This window comes from Balaenoptera ricei, chromosome 20 (genome assembly GCF_028023285.1).
Source record: "Balaenoptera ricei isolate mBalRic1 chromosome 20, mBalRic1.hap2, whole genome shotgun sequence".
NCBI classification, from domain to species: Eukaryota; Metazoa; Chordata; class Mammalia; order Artiodactyla; family Balaenopteridae; genus Balaenoptera; species Balaenoptera ricei.
The window spans coordinates 52,080,547-52,106,949 of NC_082658.1; the positions used below are offsets into that span (position 1 = coordinate 52,080,547).

The window sequence follows — 26,403 nt, forward strand, 5'->3', positions numbered from 1 at the left end:
CAAAAATTCTTTTAAAATCATAAACAAAAGCATATTCAAGTAACTTGGGTTACTTACAGGAGGTATCATCCAACCACTCAATGTGGGCCGGAGGATATTCTTTAAAATAGGAAAAGACATCCTGGGTACTCATCTCATCTACGCCGCAAATGTAGATTGTCTCCAGTCTCACTTTGGGGATTGCTAGAAAAACAAGACACCTGCTGTTGCACAATCCACCAGGAGCCCATTGTAACAGTTCAGATAATAGGTATTTTCAAAAGAAATATGCTGAAAGAGATGATAATTATTTCAAAAGAAAATGAGACTTGACAGTAAGGTAAACTATTTTAATTTTTATCACACAGCAATAGCATTAAACAAATGACTATTCAGAATGGGCTTATTAGGCTGAGAAAGATTAAACAAATGGTGTTGATAATATACATGATACCTCGTATCAAAATGACCTGTAATAATAAAAGCAATACCGAATTCAACAGGATTATTCATTGAACTTGATACACTGATTCTAAAATTTTTTAAAGATATGTCAGTGAGAAATGTGCGATAGTCAAGACAGTTCTGAAAAGAAGAAGAGACACTGCCCCTAGATGTAAAGCAAAGTATGAAAGTAGAGCAAAGAAATCCTACAAATCAATAGAAAATGACAGCCCCAAATAAAAATGGGCAAAGGACATGAGCAGGCAATTCACACACAAAGAAAGAGAAAAGGCCAATAAACATGAAGAAATGGTTGACCTCACTATCAGGATAATCCACCTTAAAACAAGATATCAGTTTTCATTGACCAGGTTTTTTTGTTTGTTTGTTTGTTTAATTTATTTTTGGCTGCGTTGGGTCTTCGTTGCTGCGCACGGGCTTTCTCTAGTTGCAGCGAGCGGGGGCTACTCTTCATTGCGGTGCGCGGGCTTCTCATTGTGGTGGCTTCTCTTGTTGCGGAGCACAGGCTCTAGGTGCGCGGGCTTCAGTAGTTGTGGCTCATGGGCTCTAGAGCGCAGGCTCAGTAGTTGTGGAGCACGGGCTTAGTTGCTCCGCAGCATGTGGAATCTTCCCGGACCAGGGCTCAAACCTGTGTCCCCTACATTGGCAGGCAGATTCTTAACCACTGTGCCACCAGGGAAGCCCACTGACTATGTTTTTAATTCATGTCTTTTAGTATCAATTGGATGCAGTGTGGAGGAAAGAGCCGCTCCCTCTGCTGGTGGGAGTGTGAACTGGCACAGCCACTCTGAAGGGCAACTACGAGTGTCTATTACAAATGTAATTTAGCATATGCCCTATAGGCATAGGAATTCTCTTCAGTATCTATCCTAAACACACATGGGTTCACAGAGTGGTTCACACAAAGATGTTTGTTGCAGCACTATTTTAATAACCCAGTAGCTATCAGAGTAATAAATTATGGTTTATCCATATTAAATGAATCATGGTTTATCCATATTATAGAATATTAAGCAGTTAAAAACAATGAGATAATTTATTATATACCATGGAAAGATTCTAAGACACATTACTGAGTGAAAAAAAGCTGCAGAAAAATACATACATTAAAAAAATTAAAACATAAATATCACCATATATTTTCTAAGGGTATATATTTGTGTACACAAATACATAGAAGAAAGTCTGGAATAATTCACTCCACACTGATAAGAGCTGTTACCTCTGGGAAGGAAGAAATGTTGAAGGCTGTGGTCTAAAGGAACCTCAGCCTTACCAGAATTGTGTTAATTTTTTACTAAATACTTTAAGCACATTATCTCATTTAATCTTTCTAATTGTGAAATATGCAAATATATCAACAAAGAAAAAAATATTTTTTAAATACCTGTATATCCACCACCTAGCTTTACGCCTAAATTCTTAAAAAGATTTGAGGCAAATAAAACACTACATATAAAACTAGGGCCTGGGCTTCCCTGGTGGCGCAGTGGTTAAGAATCCGCCTGCCAGCGCAGGGGACATGGGTTTGAGCCCTGGTCTGGGAAGATCCCACATGCCGCGGAGCAACTAAGCCTGTGTGCCACAACTACTGAGCCTGCGCTCTAGAGCCCGGGAGCCACAACTACTGAGCCTGCGAGCCACAACTCCTGAAGCCCAGGTGCCTAGAGCCCATGCTCTGCAACAAGAGAAGCCACCACAATGAGAAACCCGTGCACCGCAGAGTAGCCCCCGCTCACCTCAACTAGAGAAAGCCTGCACACACCAACAAAGACCCAATGCAGCCAAAAATAAATAAATAAAATAAATTAAAAAAAAAAAAACTCTAGGGCCTGTGTAAGCTCTCCACGTCCCTTCTCTCCCCGACTTCTCCAAAGTAGTTCTGTCAAGAAGTCAGCATCTGGGAATTCCCTGGTGGCGCAGTGGTTAAGAATCCGCCTGCCAATGCAGGGGACACAGGTTCGAGCCCTGGTCCGGGAAGATCCCACATGCCACGGAGCAACTAAGCCCGTGCACCACAACTACTGAGCTCGCATGCCACAATTACTGAAGGCTGCGCGCCTAGAGCCCGTGCTCCGCAACAAGACAAGCCACTGCAATGAGAAGCCCGTGCAACAAAGAGTAGCCCCTGCTCGCCGCAACTAGAGAAAGCCCACATGCAGCAATGAAGACATAACACAGCCAAAAAAATAAATTAATTAAAAAAAAAAAAAGAATTCAGCATCCATTACTCCTAAATATGTTTTTATATGTCATATATTTTATTTAAAACAAATGAACTAGGAAATACATGTGAATACTTTCAGATAAAAGTTTTTTAATTTTTTTTTTTTTGTCATTTTGAAGAGTAAAAGATAGGTTTAATGGGAGCCCATTAGGTGTGGCCCGAATAAATCAGGTAAGTATCTTCCTGCCAACTCAGATTCATGAAGACAGAGATACCATCAAGACTTATGAATCCTGGGACTTCCCTGGTGGTCCAGTGGTTAAGAATCTGTGCTTCCACTGCTGAGGGGATGAGTTCAATCCCTGCTCAGGGAACTAAGATCCCGCATGCTGCATGGTGCGGCCAAAAAAAAAAATAAGATTTATGAATCCTTAGCAAGTCCTTATTAGTGACCAGCAGTGCAACAATGAACAGAACCCCAAATGAGATGGACGTCCGCACTGGACATGCAGAGTAACTCTACCACGCAGGATGGGAAACTGAAGAGGTAGCCCAGGGGACCTTCTCAGTTCTTCAAGCTAAAAGCCATGATTTTGGAGGAAAAAGTCCTATGGGAAGTAAAGAGATGGTTTTGAAGAGGGTAAACAACAAGGAGAGCTCCTGGTGAGGGTAGAGGAATCAGACTGAGGAGCAGGCAGAAGAAAATCTTGTAGGAGATGCTGATGTGAAGGATTTAATCATATATGAGACAAGCTCAAGATTTGATGGAAGCCTGCCAATGTCACTGCTTAAAATAAAACAAAGCAACAAAGAAGGCGCCTAGATTTATGCCCAGATGATGAGAAAGGACTAATTGCTGAGGTGGCAGTGAACAAATGAACTGGGGAATGAGAACTGGGCATTTACTGAGTGTTGACTACAAGCAAGGTGGTGAGGGAATCATCTTGGATTTTCCAGCAGGAAAGAAGACAATGAATGACAGGTCGTAGGACACAAAACTCAAGTCTTTAGGAAAGCAGATTTCTGAAAATCCAGAGAAAAAGTAGCCAGTTTCAAAGCCTCAGATTAGAATGATCAAAAAATTTGGAAGACACGAAATACAGTAACTCAGAGTATGAGAGGTGATCCCAAGAAAAGAGAAAGCAGCAAAGCTTAGGTGAGCACAACTCACCAAAGAACACATATGGGAGACAGATAAAGGGTAAATTACCAATATAAGAGAATAAATGTAAGAAATGTATGAATCTGAAAGACTACATCAGGCTCTATAATAACATGGAAAATGCTGATGACAGACTGTCAAGTGAAAAGGAAGAAAGCAGTAGGACTACAAAGGGAAAAGCAAAAATAAAGTCCATACCCAGAAAAGATTAGAAGGAAATGCACAAAATGCTGACAATGACTGCATTTGGGTGGTGCACTGTGGGCAACTTTTCTTCTTACTTTACTTTCCAAATTTTCTTTGGTGGACATGAATTGTTTGTCTAACATCTAATGAAGAAAAGGTTACAGTCCAGAGCAAATAGGCTCATCAAAAATGCCGATGGGGGACTTCCCTGGTGGTCCAGTGGTTAGGACTCGGCGCGTTCTCTGCCATGGCCCCGGGTTCAATCCCTGGTCGGGGAACTAAGATCCCACAAGCCGAGCGGCATGGCCAAAAAAAGAAAAAAAAGCCAATGGTTGTGTTTTTTTTTCCCAAGTGTTTGGAGCAACATTGCTTTGGGAAAATGATGCAGGAAAAAGGGCAGAACTGTTGATCTATTTTGCTGTACTACTAAAGGACAGTAGAATAGCTATCATTAACTAAGAACTAAAACCCAAGATAGGTGACAAGGGTTTTAGAAATAGTTTTAATAGATTTAAATCTTCTAATCTAGAATTACACCCCACTGTACTAACCAAAACACAAAGCAGTGATTTCAGAATTAGGTAGTAATCTCTAAAAAGTTGCAGGGAAGGAACAAGGTACCTTAAAGCCTTGAGAAGGACTAATTCTGTACTGATTATCAGAAAAGAGGAAAAGAGAAATTCCCAAACGATGCAAAAGATTGTCATTCTCTTAAATTTTTAAAAAATAGCTTATCAGACAGAATCTCTGATCCCTTAAGAAACCAAGTCTTTCCCACAGGAAATGACATGAGTTCACTAAGAAGCAAGCCAGCTAACCTCTTTTCTTTTTTGATTGGATTAGCAGGCAAAGAAATTCAAAGAATACCACAGACACAGACTCAAGTTTATTAAGGCATGTAATCTAGTTCCCCATGACAATAAAATGATAGGTGGGCCTGATAACAGAATAAGACTGTAATTCATGGATCTGTGTGTCATGGCATGATATGGGATCATCCTGTTTGACATTTACCAACAATTGGATAAAGATGCAGAAGCCATGCATACCAAAGTGAGGAGTGCAGCTAAAATGCTGAAAGGCAGAGTCAAGACGAAAATTAACTCCGTAGCCTGAAATGGGAGTCTTGAAATCAAGATGCAATTTAATAGGGATAAATAAAAAGGCAACTTTCTAAAATGTCTCAAGTGCAAGATGAGAAAGACTGTTTTGATAGGCGCAATTCCTGAGGGAAAGAACTGGTGCTTAGGTTGACTAGAAGATGACTACTATGAAATGGCTGGGACAGAAACCGTGGTCAGAGTCCCGCCATGCATTGCACGAATCCAACCAAATCTGGAATCTGTACCTCATCTGATGAAGGACATTTAGAAACTCGGAAGGGTCTAAAGGAGGGAGACCAGAAAGTCATGTCATATAAGAAAGTTTAGGGAATGGGCTGTCCATTCCTTCACCTGAAGAGTTACTGTGTGAATGAGGAAAGGACTTAATGTTGTTCTAAGAGTTACACAATAACTAATAGACAGAAATTACTAGAAAGCAATTTTTGTTCAACATGAAGAAGTATCCAAAAACAAGACCGTGGGGACTTCCCTGGTGGTCCAGTGGTTAAGACTACGTGTTTCCATTGCAAGGGGCACAGATTCGATCCCTGGTTGGGGAACTAAAATCTCACATGCCACAGGGTGCAGCCAAAAAAAAAAAAAAAAAGAAAGAAAGAAAGATAAATAAATAAACAGTGTGCATGCCTTAATTAAAACAAAAACAAAAACAAGACTGACTGCTTCATAAATAGTTCTCATGCCACCACTAGGAAATGTTCAGGCAGAGGCCATGGGGAACTTTGCCAAAAGGCCTGCAGCACTGGGCAGGAGGTGGGATCCAGATGACCTCTAAGGTCCATTCCAACCATGAGAGCTTTGATCTTGGAGATAAAGAGAAGCTGCTTGACACTGTCATTCAGAAGTAGTGAGTTACTCCTGCTGAGGACTGGTCTAGTGCAGCGCATCCCAAACCGCATCCCCGAAGCTGGCAGAGAGGTTAGGAACACAGGCTTCAGACCAGCCTTCGAATCCCAGCCTTGCTACTTACTACCTGTGGGACCTTGGGCAAGTTTCTCAACCTCTCAGCACCTTACTTTCCTCACCAGTAAAACAGAAATGACAAATACTTTCCCTGCAACAGGGTTGTTGGAAGGATAAGCTAACCACATAGCAGAGTGATTGGCACATAGTAAGCATTTATCAAATGGTGTATTTTATTACTGTTGATATTAATAAGAAGAAATAACTTGACACCTACTGTGGCTGCAGGAATCAAGATGCTTACTCCAATGTCCCCATTCTCCCAAGAGGCTGGACCACTTAGATGACTGTTTGGAAGATGGAGAATGCCAGATAATAATAATAACTAACATTTACTATATGCCAGACACCACTCTAAGAATCATAACATTTTGTTAGAGCCTCCCAACCACCCTATAAGAACTAACGTTAACCTGCCTTTCCAGATGAGGAAACTGAGGTTCTTAGAGGCTAAACAACTTACCTAAGGTCAAAGAGCTAGAAAGTGACAAGTCAGGATCTGAATACGGGCAGTCAGACTTCAGAACCCATGCTCTTAACCACAACACCAGTGGTTCTCAATCCTGACTGCACATTAGAATTACCTGAGGAGATATAAAAATAATAACTATCTCTGAGATCTGTCCAAACCCATTCCCCCACTCTAATTTAAATTGATCTGGGAAAGGCAGCAGGGTTCTCTGGAGTTCAAGAACACACTCCAAAGCCATGCTGCCTCCTGGATCAAAAACAGGTTGTAATGAGCAACTGACATTCCAGGCAGATCTATTGTTTTTAGGAGAATCTTTAAAACCATGAGATCGGGATTATTTTCAAAAAAACATTTTTTTAAAAACTAAAATTTAACCCTGAAAGTGATCATTTTCAGGAAGGTATCCTATTCCCATTTTACGACAAGGAAAGTGAGACCTAAAAAGGCTCACTAACTCGCCCGCATTCACTAAGGAACTGAGACTAGATCCCAGGAGGGCTCAGCACTCTAAACAGCCCCAACACAGGTGGGAAGAGAGGCTGAAGTGGGTAATTAGGGATGCTTCACAGAGGCAGTGACAGCTGAACCAGACAAAGCATGGGACAAGGAAGGGCAAATCCACAGAGTGACAGGCATGAGCAAGACCAGAAGCAAGATGTCACAAGGAATGCTTACAGGACTAGAAGTAAACAGGTGGGGTGCTTTCAAGGTGGAGTTGTAAGAGAGGCCTCAGACATCTGCTTGGGTCTAGACTGTGCAGGCACATGAATGCCAAGCTGCACAGCTGGCCTTGGCCTTCATAGGACTTTTCCTGAAACAGAAATCCACTCAAGCAGATGCCTGGACGCCTGGCCTGCAAGGGAAGCAAGGTCATATTTCCAAATTGAACTCATTATGCAGAAAAAAGGAGTAAAGCAGCATCCAGAGTTGAGCTCTGCATGTGAGCTACTCTGTCCACTGGCATGGAATGAGGTTTGGGTCTCTGGTATCATATCACATATTGTAAGGCAATAGAGCAAAGTAGTTAAGAGCAAGGCTTTAGAGTCAGATAAACCTGGGTTCTAACCCTGACTCTACTTTTACTAGCTGTGTAAACCTGGGCATTTATTTAACTTCTTTGGGCCTGTTTCCTTTGTAAAATAGGGATAAAAATACATTCCTCATGGGGTTGTTGTGAGAAATGAGTACGAAACAAATATGTAACCTGCTAATTAACACAGTGCCTGGTAAGAGACCAAGTTCCCAACAAACAGTCGCTATTCTTTCATTCATTCAACGTGTTTTTATCAAACAAGCAAGCCTAGAGAAACTCACACAGCAGAGCACAGACCTTTAACATGCATTCAGAAGGCTGCCTATTAATCCCTTCACAAATCCCAAATTTGCAAATACAACAGAGGGCGATCATTTGCATTTATGGAATAATAAGCATGACTGTGAACTCACTCAAAGAGTAATAATAATTTTCCCCTCTATAAATTGCTTTCGAAAACTGGGGTAGATTACTAGATATGATAATTCAGGGTGAGTTTCAGGAAGCATAATACTTACCCTAACAAAACACAAAAATAAAATAAAATCACAAGCCTGTATCAACCGAAGTATTAATGGTATACCCCCCCCACCAATCTGACTCCCCTAAAAGAGAGTCTCACTGTGATACACTCCCACTACATTTAAAGGCAAAGAAAAGTTAACACTTCTATGTTAAAAGCAGAAAATGAGTAAGAGTCCATAGAAGCACAGTTCTAATCTCAGCTCTGCCACCAACTAGGTGACGTTCTCTGGGGCTTCTCAGAGAAGACAATCTCCTTTTTTCCAGCTCTAACATCTGAGAGACAGCTAATGCAGCTCAACTTTAACAGGTCACCTCAGAAATGGGGAATTCACAAGTTCCTTCCTTTGGCAGTATTTGGATGACGACTGGACATGCAAGGCAAGGCCAGAAGCATGAGGCCATGGCAGGGAAAAGTGATTCTCTGGGAAAATGTGGAAAAATTCCCCCCAAACACCCTGTACCTTTCTTCATCATGTCTCGGTCCAAGGCTACATTTCTTTGGGCAAGATTTACTTCTGATCGAAAATGGAAGCGCTTGGCTCGCTGTTCTTTCTTTTCAATTGCTTCCTAGAAGGTACAGAAAAAGCCAAAGAAGTGAAACATGGAGGAGGAACGTTAAATCACAAACACAAAATGATGCATCAGTGACAAGTAACTTAGAAGAAATAAGCAACATTGTGCCTTTAATAACTATTGCAAAGAACTAGATATTCACAGTCAATGACTGGGAGGGTGTACACTAATAGTGCTATAATTTGTAATAATCTCTACAATGATTCAATGCCTATCACTGTATCTGGGACATAGTAGGAATTCAATGAATATTTGTTGATTCAGTGAGTAATGAATAATAGTTTGACATTTATTATTAGGAATCATGCAAACAAACTGTAACTAAACAATCTTAACACTCCAATTTTCCAGGTGCAGAAACTGAGGCACAAAGAAACTTAAAAGGTTTGCTAGAGGCACTTCAGCTAATCTTATTAGGGCAGATCTTCTGATCTCAGTGCTATTTCTAGAAGCCCCACCACCACCACCCCCATTTCACAAAGTCTGTGTGCATGGTAATCACACCTATCACATTATGTCTGCCTGAGCAGTCTACTCCCTAAAGCTTTTTCTGCATTTGAAAATAACATTGAAGCAAAGAAACTCTCTCCTCTATTCTAAACTTGTGTCCACGGAATTGCCAGTTTTCATCTATAAGTGACAAGAAGCATTGATGCTCTCTAAAAAACAAAACAATCAGTTTCCTAAATTTTTTTCCAAGAGGTAAAATAAATCCAGGTCCAACTATGGGTTTCTGATAGCTTTTAGGAACCTTCACTAATTGTATATTGACTTTGCCACACTAATTGAAGGTCTGACTATAGAAAGCTTGTGGGGATTGGTAAAGCAGCAACAACACTTCTGTTATTTCCCAATAGTTATGCTAATTTCCTTCACTTAAGTTTTCCCAGTGGAAACAACTCATCTACCTTCCTTTAGTAAGACTGAAGTACCAATTCTTGGCTACCACCCTTTCCCCCATATATTTGTTTCATATAATGGTAAACGGTGTAGGCTTAAGAATACTGTACACTTCTTTTTCAATTACAATAAGAAAACATCTTCACTTTATTCTATTTTCTTGTCAAAAAAGATGATCAGTTCTTTCTTTTGGGCTTTATGCAATCAGAGACAGATTGAGACCCAGATAAAACACAAAAAAGTAAGCATGACATACTTATTTTTATTTTTGCTTTCATACATCCAATATAGTAACACAGTATTATTTATTCAGAATTGTAACTTAAACACTGTTCGAAACTTAATTGCACACATTAAAATCAGAAACAATGTTTAAGTTGAATATCATCAGCAATTAAAGCAACAAATAAGTATCAACTGTTTATTGTAAAGAAAATAATATGTTTGGTTCTGTGAAGAGTTACAGTGAAGCTGGTAATCTAGTAACAGCAATCACTAGATAAAAGGCAATACTCCCAGGTACTGAGAATAATTCAGTCCACTTGGCCTTCAAAGTTTAGCCACACACACACATTCAGGAAATCCTATTTTTCTAGGCCTCAACCAGTGAGGAATAAAGACATTTACTAAGGGCCTACTATGTGCAAGGCACTTTCATGTTTTGCTTCATTTAAAGTGGAAACAGTTTACACATTTTTAAAAAATGGACAGCATAAAAAAAGCACTCCAGTGCAGAACTTTTTCTTGGACATGGTTAAGCACAGGCATCTAGGTACAGTGATTATATCTTCTCATGGATTCAACAACACACAAATGCTGTCTGAATGTTTTCAGGATGCATGAAGGCATCACTGTATAACACAAAACTTAAACCTAAAAAAAAAGTTTCAGTCCAACAACAAAAGAAAAAAGGAGGTAAAGAATAATTGCTGTTCTACAACTCCTAGAGATTTGTTCATTAAGTTCACCTGCTTCTCAAAATGAATAAATTAATCATGGTCTGTCTTACCTTGGAGGTGACATCGATTCCAGTGATGAAGCTGCCAGCCTTGTTTTCGTATCTTCTGCTTGTGTCCTAACACGAAGGGGATGGGTGAGAATTGCTAACGAGCAACTGACGACAAGCACATGCTAAACAACAGCCTGACAACTGATTCCTTCTGGATAGTCGTTCTTTTCAGCAATCCTTCCCCCGCCCTGACAACCCCATATTATGGGGAAGCCTGTCCCAGTGACTCCATGTAGCAATCAACCACTCTACCAAGAAGGCTTTTCTAGGCCTATCCACAACCTAAAGTAATTCCATCTACTGAAGGTATCCGTGTAAATGAAAATGTAAAGGCGTTCGTGAAAAATATCCAAGATGAGGCACAGTCACTTATCTCCTCAACCCAGACTGGACAAATTCATTGTGCCAGGCCACCAGATGAAGCACAAGTCTTCACCAAAATGCAGAAAGTCAGGACTCACCTCGACCTTCTGGGGAAAACACAGCACAGTGCAATGAAAATAGGATGGGATTTGGAAGCCCGGGGACTCAAATCGCAGCTCCGACGTTCACTGATTACATGACACTGTACAATTCCTTTGGCCTCTCTGGGCCTAGGTTTCCTCTGTGGTATCTGCCTACCTTTCTGACCTCTTTTAACTGCTCTCCCACTTGTGCTACAGAACTTTACCTTTCTCCAACAAAACAATCTTGTTCCCATCTCAGAGCCTCTGCACTTACTGTTGCCCCTGCTGGGAACGCTCTCTTCCAAATCTGCACATGGCTGGCTCCTTTTTGTCACTTAGGGTTCAGCTTAAATTTCACTATCTCAGAGGACTTTCCCGACCATCCTATGCCATTCTGCTTCCTGCTCTGCACACCCTCCCTGCCCTCTGCACGCTTCCATCCCATTAACATGCTTTATTCTCTCCACAGCACTCACCACTACCGTAAATTATTAGTTTACTTGTGTCCCCCCAACTGGAACATACACTCCAGGACACAGTCTGGTCTTGATCTTGGTCAAGTGCCTAGGACTGTGGCTGGCACTAAGTGGGGGACGCAGTAAGTACATGTTGAACTGAATGAATGAAGGGATGATAACACCTACTTCACAACCTCAGTGATATTTTAAATGATATAATATACTAAATGGTAAAATGCCACTATGTTAATTGTTGTTGCCAGAGTCATTATAATTTACTGTCTTTAGTGCTCTTAACTTTCTTTCTTTTTTTTTTTTTTTTTTTTACCTTTTTCCATAATCTTAATTTAAAAGCAAGACTAACAGACATGTGCTAAAAAGTAGTCCCTGTTAGGTGAGAAATTAAGTACATGAGAGGAGCCATGCAGGCCTGAGACCAGCCCTAAGAACCGGACACAAGACCACCAAACCACAAGCAAAAACACCTCTCAGCATCCCCATTGTGATAAAAGAGGGACCAAGGACCACTGCTGGTTCACTGATGTTTTGTTTTCATTAAGGGTGAGATGCTGGAGCCACGGTGTAACAGCGGAGCCGCGCGGGGACAAGATGACCCCCAAGTCACAACAGAAACACTGAGTTTCTGCAGCTGACAAGCCCAGCTCTCCCAAGGGAAACCGCGAGTGCTATGTTTAACAGACACCAGCTCCACTGGGGCAGGACCCACAAGGAGACCGGGATGACCGCGCCACTCGACAGTTCTTTCTGGGCCGCTCCTGGTTCTGTTCCCGCCCGGGGCTCGCCCTTTATCTCAAGCCCCCAGATAAGCCCAACCCTTCCTCATTCACCCTCTTGCACAGACTGACTCGGAGGGGCAGCGAAGGGGTGTCCTCAACTACCCCCAGCTCTTCCCCACCTCCTGCAGCCCCCTCAACACCCATTTCCGGGCGCCCCAGCGTCCTTTCTCTCGCTCCCCGTCTCTGCTCAAGCCTGGCGCCCCCGCCCCCCGGGCGCTCGCCCCCCTCATCCCTTCCCCAGACTTCCCCCGGCCCCGGCCACCTCCCCTTCCGGCCCCCTCCGGCGCGGGACACTAGCTCAGCGACCTCCTCCTCGCCCTCGCCCCCGCCCCCCGCCCGTACCGGGATCAGTTCCTTCAGCGAGCGCCGAACCGGCACGACCTCCAGCTCGCCCTCCTCCACCTCCATGGGCTCCGGCTCGCCGCGGTCCAAACCTGACTCCGCTTCAGGCGACGGGGGCCCCAAGGCCGGCCCCGCTGGGACCTCCGTCTTCAACGACACTCGCAGGCCCCGTACGGCCGCCATCGCCGCCCGCCGGCCGCACCACTGAGAGCTCGCCCCGCACACCACGGGCTAGAGCGCCACTGCCACGGGCCACAGAGCAGCCGCTACCTAGAGCGTCGCCTGCTGCGGCTAGAAGGCTCTCTTCAGCGCCGACGCCCCCTGGTGGTGGGAGGAACCCTGGACGGCTGGAGCGGGATCTGGTGAAGAGGAGGCGGGACCGAGTGGGAACGGAGGCAGGGCCTGCTGGAGGGGGCGGGGCCTGGAGCAGTTCGCTACAGTCTGGGCTTAGAAAATAGCTACACCTTGAGCAGTAAACTTGTAATCAAAGCTAATTTTACTGAATTATCATTACCTGCCAGTGACTGTTCCAAGCGCTTGAATCCTCACAACAACCCTATGAAGTTACTACTATTACTATCCCCATTTCACATTTGAGGAAACTGAGGCATTGAAATTTACCCAAGGTGACAGGCTATTTAAAGGACAAAATCCGGATGCGAGCCTTGGCAACCAGAATGAGCCTTGGTCTATCACTTCTGGGCAAGTCTGTGGGTTTACAATGCACTTGCCTTGACAACCTTTGTCTCTTTCAAGTCTCCCAATAGTTGGCCCATTTTACATACCGCAAAATTGAGACTCCAAGAGGGTAGTGAGCTTGAACGCCAATTTCGTGTCTCCCAAGGGCTCGGTCTACTGGAGACTTCTGAGTATGGTTTCTTGCGGACATTTCTAACAAGAACCTGGTTGGGAGAGAGGGAGTGTCCCCTAGGCTTCCAGAGGGCGCCACTGGTCAGTTTTTGCTTTGAGTCCTGATTTCGCACCTTCCTCCCTGTGTTACCTTGGGGTAGTTCTGACCCCTTTCTGGTCCCGTCTTCCCATCTGAGGAGGGTGGAGGTGGGATCCTAGGGTCTCCAAGGCCTTACCAGCTCTGACAATGGAGAAGCAAATAATTATAAACCAAGGGAGAACATGATCAATATCAGACACACCTGGGTCTCAAGCTGGCTGGCTCTGCTCCTCACACCACATGTGACCTTGAGCAAGCTACTTAACCCTTTGGGATTCAATTTCTTCATCAGTAAAATGGGTCATTACCCACCATGGGAGGTTGTGAGGCTTAAATGAGATAATTATATGTAGATACAGGATCAAACAGAAGGGGTACAGTACATCATAGTTTTTTGTTTGTTTGTTTTTGCTTTTTTAAAAATATGGTCTAAAACAGAGCAAACACGAGATGGAGCTCTTTAGAGGGCTAGTTTTCCTTGATGAAAGGGACACATAGTAGTTACAAGATTGGGTTAAACGCATGGAATGCACTTGCATGAATTTTAAAGAACATTTCAAAGAAAGTTTGTGCTTAGCTGGCCAGCTTTGGGCCACAGTCACAGACCGTGCCATTACATGTATTCCATAGGCCTGAGGGGGTGGGGCATGGGGAGAGGAGGAAGCAATCCCTCCTCAGCTATGGACATCAGGAGGCCAGCAGAGAAGGTTGGGCAGGCCCCTCTCCCTGCAGGGTAAGAGCCTTGAGGACTCAGGCATTGCAATTCAGCACAGTTCAGAGGAGAACCACCTCCCTGGGGGACCTCTGGCTGGCACGAGAATCAGGAATCCAGAGCAAGCCAGGGCATCCAGCAAACACCAGGGGTCCTAGACTCCTGTCAGAAAAGCCCTTGATGACTGTACCTTTCTGTTCACCCAACTCACCCCCACCACCCCTTCCTTTCCTCAGTGCAGCCTGCTGAGGTGAGGTCACAGCACTAGTAGTGGCAAAGAACAATTTTCAAAAAAGTTAAAAAACATGACTCCCAAATATTAAATGAACACGTCAAAGCTTTTAATCCTCATTAATGAATGAGGACATCAGTAAGATTTTATAAATTTATTTATTTATGTATTTATTTTTGACTGCATTGGGTCTTCATTGCTGTGCGCGGGCTTTCTCTAGTTGCGGCGAGCAGGGGCTACTCTTCGTTGCGGCGCACGGGCTTCTCGTTGCGGTGGCTTCTCTTGTTGTGGAGCACGGGCTCTAGGCGCGCGGGCTTCAGTAGTTGTGGCTCACAGGCTCCAGACGCGCAGGCTCAGCAGCTGTGGCGCACGGGCTTAGCCGCTCCGCGGCATGTGGGATCTTCCCGGACCAGGGCTCGAACCCATGTCCGCTGTATTGGCAGGCGGATTCCCAACCACTGCACCACCAGGGAAGTCCCCAGGAAGATATTAAGACTAGTTCAAAAGAGAATTTGAGCATGAATGCCAAGTTGGTCAATCAAAGAAATATTGAAATGAATTTAACCACAGAGGTTAATGCTCTACAAGGCAAGAAACTGTAACCTTTGGGGTTCCCTTTTCTACCAGACAGAAAATATTTGCATTACTATTGGACAAGAATTATTTACTCAAAAGAAATAAATTTAAAAAAAGAATTATTTGCTTATTGTGAATTTTCTATAAATTAACCTCTGCCCTTACAGAGTTGTAAAATACCCTAATCAATAGTAAATCGGAAGTCAAACCAAGGTACGCATCCCTAGAGAATGAGATGATCCCAGGTGGAATAGGCATGTTAGATAGCAGCTGGCACTATACTGAGACAACATCAGTGTGGCTCTTTTTCCTTTTCCTTTTTCTTACTTCCAATGTCTGGATAATTTTCTATTAATAGAAGAAACCAGGAGAGTGGAATACTGAGACAGACTGGAGAGTTTCATAAAAGAAGTGATCAAGTGTCACATACAGGACTTCCCTGGTGACGCAGTGGTTAAGAATCCGCCTGCCAATGCAGGGGACACGGGTTCGAGCCCTGGTCCGGGAAGATCCCACATGCCGCGGAGTAACTAATCCCATGCACCACAACTACTGAGCCTGCACTCTGGAGCCCGCGAGCCACAACTACCGAGCCTGCGTGCCACAACTACCGAGCCCGCGTGCCACAACTACTGAAGCCCACACGCCTAGAGCCCGTGCTCCACAACAAGAGAAGCCCCCACTTACCGCAACTAGAGAAAGCCCACGCACGGCAACAAAGACCCAATGCAGCCAAAAATAAATAAATAACATTTAAAAAAAATACATAATGTCATATATCCACCTTTAAAAAAAAAAAATGTACCACACTAAGGCAAATGTTACTAACAGGGGAAACTGGGGGGCGGGAGAGGCGGGTGAGAGGGTATATGGGACTCTGTACTTTCTACTCATTTTTTCTGTCAACCTAAAACTGTTCCAAAAAATAAAGTCTGTTTGTTAAAACAACAACAACAACAAAACCTTGACACCCAGACTACATCCCAGACCAAAATAAATCAGAATCTCTAAGGGTGGATGATTTTTTAAAAGCTCCCTAGGAGATTTTAGCATGTAGCCAGGTTGATAACTGATGTCTACGCTGAACTGGGAATGGGAGAGGGCAGACTACAGCTGGGAGCCCTCGCTCAGCTTTCGGGTGCATTTCCCAGGGAGGTGGGTGGATGTTGGCGAGATTACCTGAAAGAAGACGAGAGCACCTGAGGGCATGTGGATCCTCTCCCGTGAAAGCTCCGTGCCTCAGGGCTGATCCCCTGCACCTGGGGGAGACTGAGGGCGAAGAAGTTTAACTAGCCCCTTCCCATGTTGCGGTTCCCCACTGTTGTGGCTCCATTCCTTCAGTGTGGACCTGCGCCTAGGCCATGGGGAAGGGAGGGTCTTGGGGAGACCGAAGGACGGGGGGGAGGGGTTGTCAAAGGGCTCCCAGTGCGGAGAGCATCAGCCAATAGCGCAGACCGTGACTAGAACAAGCAGGGGCCAGCGCTGCTGCGGACGCGACGGAGCGAGCCAGGAAGTAACAGGGAAGAAGGAGTCCGCGCAGAGGGCAACTGAGAGAGGAGCCAGGAGGGGTTCTTCCTGTGTGCCTGGGAGTGTGGGACAGCAGCCTTCAGAACGCCAAGGGGGTGGAAATTGGGAAATAGTTAAGGGAAGACCTGAGCTAGTTTGCAGGCTGAGGAGCAGGGAGGGAAGACCAGAAAAGGCCAGAGATATACAGGCCAGGGAAGAGGCTTACGAGGGATCAGGTGGAGAGAATGGGGTTCCCAGAGGGAAGGTCCCACTCTTGCGATTCAGTTGAGAGATGCTTTCCCAATGGTCTTCATCATGGCGGATCAGTGAGTGGACAGATAACAAGTTGTGAAAGTGACTCAGCCGGTAGGGAAGGCTGCAATCCCTGGGCCCTGTTTCCAGTCTTACAGGAGATGAACCAGACACCAGATCACATGCCAAGGGTGCCTCTGGGGCTGTGGACCAGGGAAGGCTTCCTGGAGGAGGTGACTTGGAGATGGTGGGGGCCTAGGCAGCGGGGAGAGCATGGAAGTTGACCACAAAGCTGGCATGGGCTAATGATAAACTGTCAGCCCGACCTGGGTGGGAACTGGCAACTGCCCTGGAGAGTGAGAGGTCCCAGACTTTGTTCCCTGGGTCATGGTAGCTGGAGAAGTGGATGTATCTGAGACCTCAGAGGGCAGATCCAGGTCAGTGTGTGTGTGTGTGTGTGTGTGTGTCTGTGTGTGTCTGTGTGTGTCTGTGTGTGTGCAGGAAGGGACCAGGGACAGGAGGTGGCCATTTAAGCCATGGACACCCAGTCCATCAGGAGGCTGAAGCAGTGCAGAGAGCGGCCAGGGCTTTGTTCTGCAGGTGAGACAGAGGACAGTCTCCTCCCAGCCCCTCCTGGTCTCCTTCTGGGCCTCAGTTGACCCCCAGGGCCCAGTACCACCCACCTCATGGGCCCCAGCCTCCCTCAGTGGAACCCCAGTGGCCCAGGAGGCAGCCCCATAGATAGGCCTGCTTGTTTGCCCAAGGGGAGGTTGCGTAGGTGTGCCAGCCTGTGGGGGGAGAGGGAATCCATAACCTGTGAGGTGTTTATATGAGTCCCAGTGCATCTGGGTGTTCCCCTGGGAAAACTGGAACCCTCAGTGTCCCTGCCCACCCATCCCTCCTCTCCTTCAGGCTGAGACCATATAGGATGATAGAGGTTGGGGGGAGCAGAGACCAGGCAAAGTTCTTGTGGGATCTGGAGCCCAGAGACATTCTCCACGAGGAACCAGGACCTCCCAGGGCAAACCTCGGACTGCCCCGAGCCTTCAGCTGGACACCCTGGCCTGGGCTCAGCTCCCCCATGTAGTTAGGCCTGGGCGTGCAGCCTCCATCTCCGATCTTCCCAGGTGTCCTTCCCCATGTGCAGGGCTCTCGGGTTTTCCCAGCCGCTGACGTGGGAACCTGGGTGGGGCTGTGGGCCGGAGGCCTGGGCTCTGGCCTGGCTCTTCCCTAACTCGCTGTGTGACTCTGAGCCTCAGTTTCCCTACCTTAGCGTGCCACGTAGAGTGGTCGTCCTCGTGGCGAAATGACATCGTGGTCCTATTCGAAGCTCCTGTGCGTGACAATCTGTACTGTCAAACCCAGGCACAAGGTTTGGTGACCAACGCCTGGGATGAACCAACCTGAGGATTGTTCCGACTGCAGAATAGGCCTCGGAGGGTGGGGCCAACACTGATGAACAGAGGCAGGGATGGGGGACAGCCGTGTCTGGGAGGAGTGGGTGAGTCTGAAGAGCCGTGGGGAGCGAGGAGTGGCTGGAGGGAGGGTGGGCGGGGCATGGGTCAGGAGAGCGTCCAGGGAGGCCTGCGAGACTAATGGCAATGGCCTCAAACCCCAGGCCGAGCACTGAGAGGGGTGGGCGTGGTCAGGTGGGTGCCCAAAGCCCTCTCTGGCAGCTTGTAAGAGGATGGATTGGAGCACTGAGGACCAAGCCAGAGACCAGTAAGGAAGTGAGAGGTGGTGGGTCCAAAACTGAGGGACAGCGAGGGTCGGGAGGGAGTGGCATTTGGGGAACTTCTGCCTGGTTGCCAGGACCCCCTCCTGCAGAGGGTTGGTGTAGCCCTCCTGGGACCTTTGCAGGATGAGCAGGAAACAGGCAGGAACAGCTTTGGTCTCCATTTCTCAGATAGAAAAACTGATCACCATGATGGGCAGCCTCTGGCTTGATCTCCTTCTGGTTGGTCTCCAGTAGCACCTGGTGAGGAGCTCTGCAGATGAGCAAATACCAGTCATGCAGGACGTGTTGAGCTTCTGGTCTCTAAGGCTGGCTTCAGGCAGCCCCAGAGGCAGAAAGTTCTTTGGGTTTTTTTTTTTAAGGGTCTCATTTGCTGAGTACTTACTATGTACCAAGCACTACGTCAGATGCTTGGCACAAATACCTCATTTAACCTCGCAAGAACCCCATGAGGAGGTGCTGATATTGTCTGCATTGTACCAATAAGGAAGCTGAGACTCCTCTGATGACTTGCAAAGGGCACACAGCTATTAGATGGCAAGGCCTGGATTCGAGATGAAGGCTATCTGACTTCAAAGATGACTTTTCTCATCATGGCCATGGAGAGGCCTCCTATGAGCAGGGAGCTGCCGGGTCCAAACAGTTGGTACCAGTGCCCAAGGCTAAGGCACTGGGAGGACACTGGCCCGTATCACAGGGGCTCCTGTGAGGCTTCACTTGGGACTTCTGCCCCATGAGGAGTAGCACTGGCTCCCAAGGACCAGACCTTGGCCTCCCTGGGCCCCTGCAAAACAGGCAGGATGCCCTGATGGGCCACCCACTGGCTCCCAAACACCCTGTTCTTCCGAAGGAGGGGCCACAGGACCTACCCAGGAGACTGAGCCACATCCTGGACTGTAGTCCCTCACCCTTCAAATCAACCCTCCATCCCTCCCTCCCCCACCCCCAGAGCTCCTCCCACTATTGTCTTACTCAGACCCCTGCAGAAAAGTTAGCAAAGCCAGCTGGTGGGAAAGAACACATCCAGATGCAGAAAATGTACATACCAAGTTTTGGGGGTTTGTTTTGTTTCGTTTTGTTTTAACTCAAGAAAGGGCTTTTATTATTTTTAACTCACTTCCTAGGAAGTTAATTTTTAAAACACTCTTATGGAGTTTGTCCATCCCTTGTGCTACATTCAGAGACAATGATCCAACCCAAAGGCTCAGTGATGGGGTGAGCACAGGCAATGAAGCCGGGCCCACCTTTGAGCTCTGCGAGCGGGGAGCGTGTCCCTGAAACCCCTACCCTCCAAGGCCCCAGTGCAGAGAGGCTCAGGGAAAACGTGCTGATCCGTGAATGGCCTCCATGAACTCTATAAAAGTGTTCTTAACAACAGTACCGAATTATTGTTTAAGCCCTGGGTTACAATGCCTTAGTGCAGAGGAGCAGGGAGAAATGTGGACCCAGTGACAACTGGCCGCGTTCTGCTCAGAGCCTTAAATAAACATAGACACTATATTACAGATGCACGTGCTGGTGCAAGACATGCCGTGTGCAGCAGATGGGCACGCACGGGTGTGCGTGCACGGAGAGGCGATGTAGAGCCGCAGGCACAGACACACGCGGGACGCGGCCTTCCTCCAGCCGCACCTCCTTCCCTTCTGAAGAGAGTCTCCCGCAACAGGAACCCCATGAGGGCGACTGAAATCCTGCGTCTGGCCCATGTTTTCAGGGCAGGTATTTGAGTCCTGCTTTATTTTCCTTTGGGGGTCAGTCTCTTCAGCATTTGGTCAGTCAAGGCCAAGCCAGCCAGCCAGGCACTGATCCCAGAGAGAAGTCGGCTCCAGCTCTGAGCAGGCGGATGACAACTGTCCTGGGGCGAGGCAGCGACAAAAGGCCCACCTCTCCGCGGCCACCTGCCAGCGTGCACACCCCACCAGGGTTCCTGCTCTAGCGAGGCCTCCAACCTGGGCAGTTGGTCCTTCATCATTGGAACACGAGGGCAGCTTCCGGGACCAGATGGGGAGGCCGGTGCTGGATCGAAGACTGGATTTCGGTTACTTCAGCATCTGCAAGGTCACAGCCCTGTGAGTCCAGGGCCCTCGGTCGATGTCAGCCCTGGTATCTCTGGCAGCCACGGCTCTGTGGAGCCACGGGGGGAGGGAGGGAGGCGGGCAGGGAAGGGTGGTGCTCCTCGTTCGGGCCTCTGCTCAAAGCCTCACTCAGCCCATCCTCCAGAGTGTGAAACACAATCCGGGAAGGCCAGTCCAATCCACTTGGCTGCCAAGTGATGGTGGGTATGCTGGGAACCACCCAAAGCCGGAGGAAAGCTCGATACGTGTTCCCAGGCAGAGCTTTGCACCTGCCTCCCCCACCAAGTTACCAAAAAAAAGATAACAAAAACGGAATCTGGATTCTCCAATACTGGCCCCCGCCCCAGTGAGGCCCAGGAATACCCACCAAGGGCTCAGAGCCTCCACGTCAGTGTTCTCAGTAGACAAGAGCTCTGGCAGCGCCCCCCTGAGGAGGGCAGGGTACACCCCTCCTTGTGCAGGTGGCAGCTGAGCCACGCCCGCCCGGCCTCTGCAGTGGTAGCCAACGAGGCTTCCACCTGCCATCTTGGTTTCCTGCCTCCTGCCCCTGGGCCTTGCCAACCAGCCGGTGAGGTTTCTAAGGCACCACGGGCACCCAGTTTCCCCAAAGAATGGGTCGCGCCAGGGAGAGCCAGGACGAAACAAAAGGCTTTGTGGGAGCCCTACCCCCCCCCAAACCCCAGGTGACACACATTCCGATCCTGTCCCTGGACACGCACTTGCGGAGGTCATGCAGCACGACAGGGGAGGAGGGCCGGGAGAGGGGCCGCAGTCCCCAGCCCCCTGCCCGCAGCGCCGGCTGTTGGCAGGAGGGCAGTGGGCCTTTGGAGGCGCAGGATGAGCGTGCTGCCGGGCGGCCCTGGGCGCATGCAGGGGCTCAGGACGCAGCCTCATCTTCTTGGACGCCGGGGAGCTCCGGGCTTTTGCCTCCTTCACCACACCCGTCTTTCCTGTTCAGGGGACACCAGAGGCAGAGGGACCTCAGGGGTCAGAACATGCATGCACGAGGACACTCACACACACAGGCATTTATATCCACATCTCTCAAATCCCCCCTCACCTACTTTCTAAGCTCATCTCAGTCTCACCCTCCCGCACTGTGATCCCTTGCTGGTTTCCTCACCCCTAGTCTCAGCCCACAACCCTCCATGGCTCCCTACTGCCTGGAGACGAAGTCTAGATTTCCCAGCCTGGCTTCCGGAGCCTCTCCAGGTCTGACCTTCCTGAGCTGACTTCCCTGCATCCTCAAGGACCAGCCAGGTCACAGGCCTCCTAGGTTGGCCTAGATCAGCCCCCATGGTCCTGGGTCGAAGGGCTTTGGTTTTGCATTTTCTCTTCTTTGTTCACAGGACAGATTCTACCTGTCGGTCTCAGGATTCTGTCACATATCCAGTAGATTCCTTTATCTGCTTTTTTCCCCTAAGACCTTTTTTTTTAAACATGATCAATGAGTGGATTTTGATACCTTTAAAAAGGATCAATCCCATTTAAATCTACTGTAGAGTTTCAACAATTATCCCGAAGCATAAAAAACAGAGACAATCAAGGACAAATGTTCGGACTCTGATGAGGTAAAACCTGCTTTTCAAAATTAAACTTGAGTCACAAAACTATAGAATGTTATAGCTGGGAAGTATTAAGCCCAATCCCTTCACAGTCCAGATGAAGGAACTGACCTGTCTCCCCATTAACATGTCCATGAAAGGACAACGATTGCCTTGTTTAGTTGTACTCTTGATGCCCAGCCCTGTGCCCTGCGTGGATGCGTCCCTGGCCTGTGACTGGCCTGAACCACCACTAGGGGGCGCCGAGTCACAGACACTGAGCTGGAGACCAGACGTCCAGGTTCGCGCCTCGTGGTCCTAGTTTCTGCCTGTTGTCCCCGGCATAGTTAGTAATAGCTTCCTCTTTCGCTCTCCAGAGTGGCTCCATTTGGACACAGAATATGTGGTCCCCTACACTGTGCCCAATTCCAGCATCGCAGCCCACAGATCTAAAAGAGCCCAGGGAACCCCTTCCCTAGGCCTGGCCACCTCACAGAAGAGACAGGGAACAGGAAGTAAGCTTTGGACAGTCGAGGCCTCTCCCAGGCCCCAGAGCTCACCCCACTTAGGCCAGGGAGTCTGTCAAGAGGAGGGCAAGAGGTTGGCACATGGACCTCCCTGGGTGCAAGCAACCTCTGGCAGGGAGCAGACACCAGCTTGTCCACTATGATGGGACCCCGTACGTCTGAAGAGGGTGGTCTCACACAGACGAAACCCACATCTGGGCCCCTGGACGGCACAAGTGAAACTGCTCCTTCCCCAGAGGCCGACGTACCTGGACGGCGGCCGCCGCTCACCTCCCAGGGGGGCACGTCTCCTCCACAGAGCGGGCTGGCTGGCACAGCCCCTCTGTCCCGCAGCTCCCTTCGCAGGCTAGAGGAAGGCGACCCAAGTCCCAGGACCACATTCTGGTCCAGGACCCCCTTACTGTTTTCTCTCTGCAGGTCTGTGCGCAAACTCCAGCAGGCCTTGTCAGCATCCCAAACTTTTATTTCAGTGGAAGAAGGTGGAAATGCTGAGGGCAAGGCCCACGGAGGTCTGGGGAACTGCTTTTCTGCCCTCCCCCGGGAGGTGGCGAATGTACCTGCCGGGCTCTCAGGCGGGAGCCTGCAGCACTGGGGGTTCCTCTTCCCTGGCCCATCATCGTCGTCACCAGCCTGCCTGTCCTTACTCGCTGAGCAAGCATTTACGAAGTGCTGACTGGGTGCACGGCCTCGGCAATGGCCAGATGTACAGCACAGGCCACTCAGGAAGGCAGCTGACCCACCCCGCCCCCAGACCAGGAAGAGTCAGCAGAAGTGTCCCTCCCTCCACACACAGACCAACGTTCTACAAAGAGGTCTGCCTGCAAACCTCGACTAGGCTGCTGTGGGCTGAGAACAGAGGTGCAGACAGGGCCCTGCTCTGAGGCCTGGCCGAGTCCCCAGGCTCCGGGCTCAGCCTGCACAGCCTGGTGATGCTGAGAGTGAGGGGAGGGGCCACAGGCCTCACCCCACCGCAGGGAGCACCCTGCAGGCCTCAGCCCACCAGTACTTACGACAATAAGCTTCCCGGGGCAGACATGGATCGCTCCTCCCTCCGCGCCTGGGGCTCAAACGGGTTCCCAAAGGAACGCTTTCTCAGCATGGACTTAACCAGGATCTGGGGAAGACACATCAGCGTGAGGGACACAGGCCCCGGGTTCCCAGACTCACTGGCAGCCTCCACCCTGCCTCCCGGACGGGGAGGCTACTGGGTGGGCCCTGCTGAAGCTCCCTTTCCTTGGGCAGAGCAAGGAAGAGCATCCCAAGCAGAAGAAATGGCAAGAGCACGGAGGGGAGGTGGTTGAGGGTGAATTCTGGGAACGGCGAGGAGCCCGGTGCATCTGGTGCGTGGCGGGCACAGAGGCCAGGAGCAGACCAGGAAGGGTCTGGAATGCCAGGCTGAGGGCATGGGGAGTGCAATTAGGAAATGCCTTCTGGCTACACAGGAAGGATGGAGTCGAGAAGAGGCTGTCCCAGGGGCCAGAGAGGAGCTGCGCAGTGGCCTGGGGGGGTGCCAGGAGGGGACAGGCTGCTGTGCCCGAGCTCTCTGACTTTGTCCCTCCTCCCGCTACAAGGACAGCTCCATCCTCCTGCCCACACGCACGCAAATTCTCACACACCAACATAGCATCGGGGTGCCTTCACTTCTTCCCTCCTTCCTTCTTCCTTCCAACAGAAAGTATTTATTGAGCGCCTACATATGCCAGACACTATTCGAGGCACCGGGACCACAATGAGACAAAAATTCTTGCCCTCATAGAGCTTATATTCTAGTTGCGGGGACAGGCAATGAATAAGACAGATCAGTAGAATATATGTTAGTTAGTGGTAAGGGCTCAGGAGGAAAAAATAAAACAAGGAAGGGGGATAAGGTATGACAAAGAGGAGGCTGGAATTTTCGATAAGGGGCCGGGAAGGTTCACTCACTTCTCACTGAGAAGGTGACTGTGGAGCGAAGACCTGAAGGGATGAGGAAGCGGTCCTGCGGACATCTGGGCCAGAGGACCCCAGGTGGAGGGAAGGGATGTTCAAAGGCACTGGGGCGGCAGCTTCCACGGTCGGAGTGAATGGAGGGAGGAGAGGAGGTGGGCAGGGGAAAGGGGGGCAGGCAGGCCACGCAGGGTCTGGCAGGCAGTCAGGAGCATGGCTCTTACTCTGAGCAACATGGGAGCCTGAGTGAGCAGGGTCTGAGCTGAGAAGGGACATGACCAGGTCACTGGACCACCCTGGCTGCTGAGTTGAGTGTTAACTGTAGTGGGGGCAAGCGTGGAGGAAGGGCAGGGGGACAACCTGGGAGGCGATTCCAGTGGTTTAGAAAAGAGAGTATGGGGCTTCCCTGGTGGTGCAGTGGTTGAGAATCCGCCTGCCAATGCAGGGGACACGGGTTCGATCCCTGGTCCGGGAAGATCCCACATGCCACAGAGCAACTAAGCTCGTGTGCCACAACTGCTAAGCCTGTGCTCTAGAGCCCGTGAGCCACAACTACTGAGCCCGCGTGCCGCAACTACTGAAGCCCACGCGCCTAGAGCTCATGCTCCACAATGAGAGAAGCCACTGCAATGAGAAGCCCACGCACCACAACGAAGACTAGCCCCCGCTCGCCGCGAACTAGAGAAAGCCCACGTGCAGCAACAAAGACCCAACACAGCCAAAAATAAATAAATAAAATAAATTAAAAAAAAAAAAAAAAAAAAAGAAAAGAGAGTATGGTGGTTAAGACCAGGGAAGTGGAAATAGGGACCCTACGGGAGCTGACAATTCCAGGGACCCCATACAGCCCTGGAGCTCTGTAGAGCACAGGACTTTAGCCCGCTGGCCCTACTGGACCCAGTAGGGAGGCATGAAGTGCACAGGCCAGACCCCATGCCAGGCACAGGCCCCAGCTCGCTCTCCTGGCCTTGTGCTCACCCCGACTCACTGTGAAACCTCAGCGCAGGGAAAGCCATGGCTCTCCGTGTCCCCCCCAAAAAAAACCAGATGGCCATCAGGGGCTACGTTAATAACTTCCAACTGGTAATGTGGTAGATGTCCAGAGGAGGATGCGAAAAGCTGAAACATGAGAGGAGAGCGGAGGGAGCACACAGGTGGCGTCTGCCTGACATGCGGGGGCCCCGGGACCACGTCTCCAAATCAAAGGCAACCTAGGCCTTTTCCCTGTCATGTCCTTGGCACCTAGTCCAGTGCCTAGAAAATAGCAGAAGTTCAATAAACGTTAGGAAGGAAGAAAGAGAGGGAGGGAGGGAGGAAGGAAGGAAGGAAATGCTTCTCCGGTCGTGGTGAATGTTGACACTCAGTGAGGGCAGTATATTTAAATCATTCGCTCTCCTCACCACACCTCCTGGTCTCCCTCCCACGAGGCTGAATAATGTGACCTTGTTCCTGTGGGCCTCTAGCAGAACGGTGGCCTCAGGGGCCCAGCATCCCGGCTGGCCAACCAGGAAGCCCTCTGCCCCCCACAGAGCCGAGCACAGAGCTAGTCTCAGGCGGCAGCCACGCCCCACCCCAGGCCCTCCCAGGAGTCGGCGCCTTCCACCCCCATCCTCTTACCACTGTGGTCCAGCTGGGGATGAGCTTGACTGAGTTCTTCACCTCCTCCTCGGTCACCTCCACCACGGTGCAGTGCTCCTCCTCCGAGGGAAGGGGCTCCTCCGCATTCTTGGTCACCCAGGGATGCAACTGCGGAGCAGAGGGCAGGGAGGGT

The 26,403-nt window shown here is 48.9% G+C and overlaps 2 protein-coding genes across 9 annotated transcripts in view; both read right to left on the reverse strand.

The window, feature by feature from the left end:
- NCBP3 (nuclear cap binding subunit 3) overlaps positions 1-12,816 on the reverse strand; it is a 30,891-nt gene extending 18,075 nt beyond the window's left edge. Inside the window, exons 1-4 of the mRNA XM_059908914.1 lie at positions 12,599-12,816; positions 10,556-10,621; positions 8,535-8,640; positions 58-183 (exon numbers count right to left, since the gene is read on the reverse strand). Of these exons, the coding sequence (XP_059764897.1) occupies positions 58-183; positions 8,535-8,640; positions 10,556-10,621; positions 12,599-12,781 (481 nt within the window). The 5' untranslated portion in view covers positions 12,782-12,816. The remainder of the gene's footprint in view (positions 1-57; positions 184-8,534; positions 8,641-10,555; positions 10,622-12,598) is intronic.
- A 6,803-nt stretch (positions 12,817-19,619) lies between these two features.
- The window catches only part of CAMKK1 (calcium/calmodulin dependent protein kinase kinase 1), a 28,597-nt gene continuing 21,813 nt past the window's right edge, over positions 19,620-26,403 (reverse strand). For 3 of the 8 annotated variants that reach the window (XR_009499754.1, XR_009499753.1, XR_009499751.1), the window contains 5 exons: positions 26,250-26,378; positions 23,717-23,820; positions 23,264-23,437; positions 22,955-23,164; positions 21,504-21,585 (listed from right to left, as the gene is read on the reverse strand). Coding sequence is in view for 2 of the 8 variants with exons in the window: in XM_059908915.1 (XP_059764898.1) it covers positions 23,347-23,437; positions 23,717-23,820; positions 26,250-26,378 (324 nt within the window). In the remaining 6 variants the exon portion in view is untranslated. The other 5 variants (XR_009499755.1, XR_009499752.1, XM_059908916.1 and 2 more) reach the window with 5 other exon arrangements.